The sequence below is a fragment of the Caenorhabditis briggsae genome, assembly GCF_000004555.2.
Source record: "Caenorhabditis briggsae complete genome, chrIV, whole genome shotgun sequence".
NCBI lineage: Eukaryota > Metazoa > Nematoda > Chromadorea > Rhabditida > Rhabditidae > Caenorhabditis > Caenorhabditis briggsae.
The window spans coordinates 1,086,840-1,095,929 of NC_013487.2; the positions used below are offsets into that span (position 1 = coordinate 1,086,840).

The 9,090-nt window shown below is 39.1% G+C and overlaps 3 protein-coding genes across 3 annotated transcripts in view; 1 reads left to right on the forward strand and 2 right to left on the reverse strand.

Annotated features, from left to right (window-relative positions):
• Positions 1-1,209, reverse strand: part of CBG13716 — a gene marked incomplete at both ends in the record, with an annotated part of 4,692 nt that extends 3,483 nt beyond the window's left edge. Inside the window, 3 exons of the mRNA XM_045244797.1 lie at positions 112-291; positions 436-664; positions 1,022-1,209. Coding sequence (XP_045095237.1) covers positions 112-291; positions 436-664; positions 1,022-1,209 — 597 coding nt within the window. The remainder of the gene's footprint in view (positions 1-111; positions 292-435; positions 665-1,021) is intronic.
• Positions 1,210-2,790: 1,581 nt separating this feature from the next.
• On the reverse strand, positions 2,791-4,046 carry CBG13717 (the record flags this gene model as incomplete). Its single annotated transcript, XM_002632436.1, has 4 exons — positions 2,791-2,925; positions 3,479-3,608; positions 3,733-3,842; positions 3,897-4,046. 4 exons carry the CDS (start codon positions 4,044-4,046, stop codon positions 2,791-2,793), a joined length of 525 nt encoding a protein of 174 aa, XP_002632482.1.
• A 274-nt stretch (positions 4,047-4,320) lies between these two features.
• The window catches only part of CBG13718, a gene marked incomplete at both ends in the record, with an annotated part of 7,061 nt that continues 2,291 nt past the window's right edge, over positions 4,321-9,090 (forward strand). The window contains 8 exons of the mRNA XM_002632437.1: positions 4,321-4,490; positions 5,092-5,595; positions 6,025-6,260; positions 6,554-6,604; positions 6,836-7,040; positions 7,213-7,416; positions 7,901-8,141; positions 8,670-9,020. Coding sequence (XP_002632483.1) covers positions 4,321-4,490; positions 5,092-5,595; positions 6,025-6,260; positions 6,554-6,604; positions 6,836-7,040; positions 7,213-7,416; positions 7,901-8,141; positions 8,670-9,020 — 1,962 coding nt within the window. The remainder of the gene's footprint in view (positions 4,491-5,091; positions 5,596-6,024; positions 6,261-6,553; positions 6,605-6,835; positions 7,041-7,212; positions 7,417-7,900; positions 8,142-8,669; positions 9,021-9,090) is intronic.

Below are 9,090 nucleotides of genomic sequence, written 5' to 3' on the forward strand. Positions count from 1 at the left end.
CCCGCAGGACACCGATGAGAATTTGGAATGTGGCCAGGAGATTCTGAAAAAATCAATATTTTGACATCCGCGCTCCACCGAACAAAAGCTTAAAAATCGACAAAAACTCACCTTGACTCTTCTCTCCAACTCCTTCACAAACGCATCTCTCTCCGTCGTCTCAAATTCGGCTCTCAGAATTTTACATTCTGGTGACGTCATCAGATTCTTAATTTCAGCGTATGGGAAATTGTCATCCGTGTGGAAATCCGTTGACAACGGATTATGATCATCGGCTTGTTCGGGTGGGAGCTGAAAATCGATATTCTTAGCTTTTTTCACCTCATGGACTAGAAATCCGGGAAAAACTCGGCCACCATATAACTATCGATTTTTTAGACCAGCTTCGTACTAACTTGTGGCCTAGAAAAAAGGGAAAAAACAAACTCTTCCAACCTCTCCATCTTTAATAACGAATCGAGTCTCCATGAAGCTCAAATAACGAGATTCCAATTCTCGTTTCTCATAAATTTGGACCATTTCGGGACTTGGTGTGAACAATTCCGGTTTTTTGTATTGTTTTCCGTAGAAATATTTGTTCCGTTTCATTAGTGGATTATCATCGAAAAGGAGGTAGTTGGCGACAGCTTGCGCGGCTTCTGCGCCCCGTTTCACTGCAAAACTTCTCAATAGAGCGCATTTGCTTTCAACAAAAAACACGGAAGAAATATTCACAATTTAATCTTGAATTCAGCTTTTCCAAGTTTAGAGCTTCAAAATGAGCCCAAACACAACTAGGCTCCGCCCACTTTGATATTTCAGACGCGGCGCGGTCGTGCGTCGCGTGTCTATCTGAAATATCAAAGTGGACGGAGCCTAGTCGTGTTTGGGCTCATTTTGAAGCTCAAAAGTTGGAAAAGCTGAGTGCAGGGTCAAAATTCAGAGATTCTCAGTAGAAAATTTGAAAATTTTTCAAAATTGAATTCTCAGTAGAGCGAATTTGCCCTAATTTTTCTTTCGAAACACTTCAAGTTCCACTCACTTAAAATCATCAATCGCTCGTTTCATAAAAGCTACACAATCCGGCCAATTCTTATCAGTGTACTCATTTTTTCCAAATTGATAATAGTCCTCGAAAGTGACCCGTTTTTCTCCGGATGTCTGCTGACAGTAGCTGCCACGTGGCAATATGCAAATAATCGATAATATAGAAAATAGTAGAAGGGTCATTTTAGCAAAAAGAAAACGATTTATTGTCTGATGGAGTTGAGCATCTGGCGTCTGGAGAGTGAGAGGCGAGAGAGTGTGGAGGAGTAAGAGACGCAGACAACTAGAGAAACCAAAATATTACACATTTGAGCATTGAAGGGGCCAATTGTATTACAGCAGAACGGGGGAAAAAGGTCAGTAGACGTGGTGTAAAAAGTATAAACATTTTTTTGAAGTAAAGAAAAGTTTTAAAATGTCGCGGTTGCGAAATGGTCATTTGAAAAAAAACCGATCGGAGAGAATATAACTGAAAAATATGGATTTTTCTGGAAATTTCTGAAAAATGTGAAACTGAAATTTTTTCAAATACTGATTTTTTTAACAGCTAGCTGGTGGGCCTCGATTAAACTTACCGTAAAGCCTGTAATAGAAGGGTCCTCTAACCTTTAACTTTGTGCTAAGTTTTCTCGGTTCCTGTCAAAGATATCAAAAAGTGGCCAACTGATAAAATGTTTATCATAATATCAGCAACATTTTATCAGTTGGCATATTAATGATATCTCTTACAGGAAATGAGATATATGGGCTCAAAGTAAGGGACTCCCATTAGAGGCTATTTCAGATCTCAATACGAAAAATTTGGCATTTCTAGACCTTAAATGTACCTGAAACTATCATATTTGAGGTTTACACAAAAATAAAAAAAATTGGATCCCGGAAGGAATCGAACTTTGGTCTTGTGGACCGTAAATTTTACTGCCAAAACCCACTGAGCCATCTGGTTCACTTTTTCGAAAATTGTCATTTTAGGCTGTTTAAGGGGGTTTTCGGGTGTTTTAGGGTCTTTTAGGGTCTTTTTAAGCGTTTTTCATGTCTGAGACGGTGTAAAATCGTGTTTTTGCATCGAAAATGACATTTTTGTGTCCGAAATTCCGCCAACTTCAAAGGCGCATATCTCAAAAACTGCGCTAGCTAGAAAGAAATGGTCAACTAGAAAAATGAAGCTCTATTATTGTTATGTACATTCTGAAATTTTGAAAGGGGTCGAAAACTTGAAAGCTGAGATACAGGATTCTGAAAATGGTCAAAAATCAATTTTTGGAAATTTTTTTGATTTCGTTGAAAATTTTATTTGTTATTGATAAACTTAAAATTTGAAGTCTTCGAAAAAAAACACTTAATTTTGGAATTTTAATAAGACAAATTTTTCTTAAAATCTGAATTTTGAAGAATTGAAATTTTTGAATTTTTTCAATTAGAAACAAGCTTAAAAGCAAAAACAATATTCATTTAATTTTCTAATCAAAATAAACTAAAAAATATTTTGAAAAAAAGGGGAAAAATGAGCGAAAAATAGAATTCAAAACCCGAATCCTTCTGGAAGACTCGATACACATTTTTTTGGGATTGAAAATTTCAAATTTTCGATTTTTTGAAATTTTAGATTTTCAAAATTCGAGAAAATTTCAAAAAAAAACTCGAAAAATTCAAAATTTCAATCCATTTTTGGCACTTTAAAAATCTCGGAAAAATCTCAAAAACTTTAAAAACATCACAAAAAATAAAAATTCAAATTCAAGAAAAATAACAAGTAAAAGGGAATTAATGAGGTTTTGGGACATGTCCATCAACATAGAAATTGCGTGTCATCGTTGGCAAAGTGACCGTAATCCCGTCCAGTTCCTTGGTTAAAACGATTTGACATCCGAGACGAGAGTTGTCCTTCAGAGCGGGCGCCTGGAAAAATTGGAAAATTGTGAATTATTGAAAAATTGAATTTTTGGAATTTTGAAAAAAATGAATTTTCGGAATTTTTTAAAAAATATTCAAATTTAAAAAAAATCAATTTTCGACCGAATTTCAGCAGAAAATTGATTTTTTTAATTTTCAGATTTTTCGAAAATTCAAAATTTTAGAATTTCCAGATTTAAGAAAAAATCAAAATTCCAGAATTTCCAGATTTTTCAAACATTCAAATTTCCAGATTTTTCAGAAATTCAAAATTCCAGAATTTCCAGATTTTTCAAACATTTAAACTTCCAGAATTTTCAGATTTTTCAAACATTTAAATTTCCAGAATTTTCAGATTTTTCAAAAATTCAAAATTGCAGAATTTTCAGATTTTTCAAACATTCAAATTTCCAGAATTTCCAGATTAAGAAAAAAAACAAAATTCCAGAATTTTCAGATTTTTAAAAAATTCAAAATTCCAGAATTTCCAGATTTTTCAAACATTCAAATTTCCAGAATTTTCAGATTTTTCAAAAGTTCAGAATTTCCACTACAGTACCATATCCAACATATCATCCTCCTCTTCCAGTGGCTCTGGGAGCTTATCTGAAAACGCCGGATCCACGTAGACATGACACGTGGAACATGCCAGCGATGCCTCGCAAGCTCCCTCCATTTCAATGTCGTATCTGAAAGAAAATTTGAAAATTCAAATTTTTCAAATTCCCGCCAAGCCCACCGAAGAAAATTGAAAATTCAAAAAAAATGTTTTTTTGAAAATTTCAAATTCCCGCCTAGCCGAAAAAACCGCACCTGTGCGCCAAAAACATGACATTATCGCCCACTTTTCCTCGAATTTTCCGCTCAGTTCCGTCTCTTAACACATATGTGATATTTACAACTTCATCCTCACTTTTTGGGTCCTAAAACGTCATTTGTATGGTTTTTTGACCCGAAAAATCGATTTCTAGGCTTACTTCATACTCAAAATCGCCGGTTTTCGAAATACTTGTCGTGGAAATTGGTCGAATTTGGAATTTTGAAAAATAAAATTTTTTCATCATTTCCACAGGAGGTCTCCAGGCCGAAGTAGCAATTTTAGAGGCTTGAAATGCTGCTCTAAGCATTTTTTAGCTGAAAATTTCAATTTTTTCAAAAAAAATTTTAAAAAATAACGGATTTTGGCTGAAAAAGGCTGAAAATCAGAATCTGAAAATTTATTCGCCGAGAAATGCGTCAACACACGAGAAATGCGTCAATCACTTCTCTGCGCTCTCCACTCTCTCGCGCGTAGCAGTAGAGCGCGCTTGCTGACTACCCATTTTTTCTATTTTTTCTAAATCTTTTTCCATCGATTTTCGCCAATTTCCACCCGATTTTCTCGATTTTTCCAGGTGAAAAATGACGAAAAAACAGAAAAAGAAGGATAAAAAAGCGGCGGCGGCGGCTGCTGGCGCCGTATCGAAGGATGACGCTCAAAATAAGAAGGAGAACGATTTGGACTTGTTGGAGGATATTAAACGAGATGAGGACTTGTATATTTCCGAAAGCGATGTTACCAATATTTCAAAGTACGCTGAAATATCGAAAAATTGTATTTTGAGCCATTTTTTAGAATTGTAACTGAAAAATGCTCGATTTCTGCCAATTACAGGTCAAAAATCGTCGCGTTATGACCTAAAAATTCTCGTTTTCCGTCTAAAATTTTCAAATTTCTCGCTGGAAAATCCCAAAAATTCGGATTGTTGATTGAAAAAAACCTCAATTTATTTTAGGTCAAAATTGCCGATTTTTAGCCTTAAAAACCCCAATTTTCAACCTAGAAATCTCAATTTTCCGTCTAAAAATCCCAAAAAAATCCAGAAATTCCAGCTGAAAAATCCCAAAAAACCTCAATTTTCCATCTAGAAACCTCAATTTTCGACCTAAAAACCTTTATTCTAGACCTAAAATCCCTCATTTTTGGTCAAAATTGCCGAATTTTAGCCCTAAAAACCCCAATTTTCCATCTAAAAACCTCAATTTCAGGCCTAAAAACTTCAATTTTGAAAATGGAAGTTTTTAGGTCGAAAATTGATCAAAATTGCCGATTTTTAGACCTAAAGTTGCCGAATTCCAGCTCTAAAAACCTCTAAAAACCCCTAATTTCACTCTAAAAACTTCAATTTCCAGCTTCATCCGAACCACGAACAAATCCTTCAACTCCCTCGGGAATTCCGTCTTAGCCTTCTTCGAAAATCGTTGCTCCCTCGCCATCCTTCACGCCCTCATCGCCCTATTCGACGTGGATGGAGACGATCAAGAAGACGTCGTTCGTCGTCTCAACATCATCTACATCGTGTGGCGTCTGCCGGATATGGAACAGTACATGCGTCTGAAACCCGCCAAAACCATCGCCGACGTCCACGCCCATCCGTTTGCCACGTTTCTATTCTGGGCTGAGCAATTGGAGCAACACGAGCCGGAGGCGACGTTGGCACGAATCATCGTCACGTGTAATGTAGGCGTCGTCGAGAAGTTGACGGCGTTGGAATTCCAGAAAAAGGCGAAAAGTCTGGACCTACATAAAGTCGAGAGGGATGCGTTTGAGAAGTGGGCGGAGCTTAATATGGATCATTGGCCCGAGATTACGGAGGAGATGGTTCCACTGGTGAAGGCGATGAGGGAGTTGGGAATGTAAGAATTAGTCTGAAATCGGTGTGAAACTGTTCGAAAATGGCCTAATTTTGCCTAAAAATAATAATAATAATATATTTATTTGCAATGCATGGGGGAAAATCGATAGATAATTTGGCAAGAAATGGGATTTGTACCAATAAAAAAGTAAAATGACCAGACGGACCGACTAGAGTCCTGTAGGTCAAGTGGGAGCAGTGTGTGCTATCGGTACGGTTTTGGTGAATTTACCGGTAATTTTATTAAATTGGCCTATTTTTTTTCTGAAACATGATCTAATTTAGTCTGAAATCGGTCGGAAAATGTTCAAAAATGGCATATTTTTGCCTAAAAATGACCTAAAAATCACCCAGATTGGCCTAAACCTGCCTAAAAATGGCCTAAATTGGCCTAATTTTTCACTATTTTCACCGCCCAAAAAAGTTATAGGGAACGAAAAGACTACGAGGCGGGCATGGCCGAGGCCTTCTACCCGCTGGTCCACAATGCTCCGACACTCCTCCCATCGAGAATGCGTCCAGACGATTTAGAGGATCCCAGTGTCGCCAATTTCCGTAGAATGATTGATCCGAAGCACGAGGAGGCCGAACAAGTCGTCTACTCGAAATCCGCTGGTCCCGATATGCAAAAGGAGCTGCTGAAGGCGTTTGAGGACTTGGAAACGAGTAAGATAGGCCTTTTTTGGCTTGGAGAATCATCAAAAATGACGGAAAATAACTGAAAATGACTCATTTTTCAAAAAAATTCGGCTAAAAATGACCAATTTTGAGCTATGAATCGCTGAAAATTGGCTTAAATTGATCCAAAATCATGATTTCTAGGCTGAAATCGTCTGAAATTGTACGAAAATGGCCTAAGCTAGCCTAAACATAGCCTCAATTTGCCTATTTTTGCTTAAAAATGACATTTTGGCTGAAAAATTCGAATTTCCCGCCAAAAATACATATATCCTTTGCAGCTGTCGTCGAGTATCAAAGTGAGATCTTCAGTGGAATGACGCAGCCAGAGTGTAAGCTTTTTAACGACATTTCGCAACTAAGACCCTTTGCAACTTAGACATTTCGCAACCAGGCTATTTCGCAACTGTGTCATTTCGCAACTAAGAAATTTCGCAACTATAAAATTTCGCAACTGACATTTGCCAACTATGTCATTTCGCAACTAAAACCCTTTGCAACTATGACATTTTGCAACGAGGAGTCTTTGCAACTATGTCATTTCGCAACTATCGATTTTCCAGTAGACGAAGCGCAACGACAAATCGAATTCACCGGTCGAATGGTCGAATCGTCGGCCTCTTCAGAATGTCCGACGGAAATCGATTCGGAGGATTCCGAAATCGAAGCAGAGTCAGAATTCAAGGCAATGACTCAGATGACGTACGCGGACGATGATAAGATTATCGAGGGATGTGTGGATCGTGTTCTGGAAGGCATTGGATTGACGTGAGTTTGCTGGAAATGGCTGGAAAATGGCCTATTTAGACGATTCGGACGATTTTCATGCGATTCTAGAGGTATTTTTTCACGTTTTGGAGCAAAAATACCTCGAAAATCGTCTAAAAACGTCTAAAATGAGCTAAAAATGACCTAAAAACTGGAAAAATCCAATTTCCAGCACCTCAAAATCGGATCGGCTGATTCAGTTCGTCAAATACGGCGCCCAATCGCATCCGCAGTTCAAACGCCTCCTCGCCGCTTCTGAAGACGACGAGTTCGTTCAGAAGTTCTGTCGTAACAACAACCGAATCTGTGCATCGTTCTTGGTCCGCACCGCGTTGAATGATAAGGCAACCGGAACGGAGCAATGCTTGTTTGGAAGGTTAGTGATATGAAAGTTGGGTGAAAATTGCTGAAAATGCCCTGAAATTTGCCTAAAATGGCCTTAGAATGACCTGAATTGCTTTGAAATTGATCGGAATCGGCCTGAATTTGCCTAAATATACCTAAATTGGCCTGAATTTGCCTAAGTATACCTAAATTGGCCTGAATTTGCCTAAAACTTACTTAAACTTGCCTAAAAATAACCTAATTTAGTCTGAAATTGGTCTAAAATTGTTCAAAAATGACCTAAACTGGCCTAAATTGGCCTAAGAATGACCTAAACTGACTTAATCCTTTAAAAATGGGCACTTTAATAGCTCCAGTATTTGAGGAATACCGGTTCAAGTCCTGAAATGGGCCTAACCAGGCCTACCTAGGCCTAACGAGGCCTAAATTAGTTCCTAAAATGACCTTCTGGATGCTCCAACACGGTCCAAATTGATCCTAGATTCTTCAAAATGACCCCCACATCGATATTCCAGATACATGCGAATCCTGCAATCCGTCGGCTCGATCGTCCAAGCGTTCGAAACCGTCGTCAAACTGGGCAAGGAGTTCGAAGAGCTGAATCGTCTCCAAGCATCGCATCGATCGATAGTCATGGATTACATACGCCACGTCATCAGTGTCGTTGAGACCGCCGAGAATGCGACGGACCGTGCGATACGACTCGTCGCAATGCTGATAAGGAAGCTTATCACTGAGAAAGTGGTCATTGTGGAGGTACTATCTGGTTTACTGTAGTCTCTGTCATACTGTAGTCTCTGCCATAAAAATCTGGGTTACTGTAGTTACTGCCCTAAAAAAATGCTGGAGTTTTCTAGGCCACGGCTCCTTTATAGGCGCCTTTAAAGCCATTTTTCTAGTGTTTTTTGGCCATCTCCCAGTGGTGGCCGAACTTTTGCAAGTTTGGTTTTCTAGGCCACCAGCTCAAAATCGCCTAGAAAACACATGAGATCATTTCTAGGTCATTTTAACATAGTGGCCTAGAAAACCTAACTCGTAAAAATTAGGCCACCATGTTGAAATGACCTAGAAATGGGTTCATGAGTTTTCTAGGCCATCTTACCATAGTGGCCGAACTTTTGCAAGTTGGTTTTTCTAGGCCACCACTTCAAAATGACTTAGAAAACACACTAGATAAATATAAGGTAATTCCTAGGCAAAAAAACTCGGTGGCCTAGAAAATTCAACTTGCAAAAGTTAGGCCACCTCTTCAAAATGACCGAAATTTCCAAAAATTCTCTTCAGGAATTGACCACCGACGTCAGACCCTTCTGCCTGAAGCATAACACGAATCGGGACTGCACAGCGCTCTACCAAATCATGTCCAGCATCCAACAAGGCGTCGCTCCACCCGCTGACGCCGTCGCCGTGCTCGCCGACGACGACGATGATGCAGATCTCATCGTGACGACGCCCCCGAAGCTTCTGACGTCTTCTTCTAGAACCACGACGACGAAGTCTTCAGATGCCAACTCACAGACTACAGTAACCACGGAGACGAAATCCGTGGAGAACGCGCAGCAGAAGATGACGATGACGACGGTTGTGGAGCGGTCGGGAGATCAGATTATGCAGAAGAAGAAGATGGTTTTGGAGGTGAGCAATGGGGGGTACTGTAGGAGAAACTTCAGGGTTTTCTAGGCCATTTTGAAGTGGTGCCCCCCCC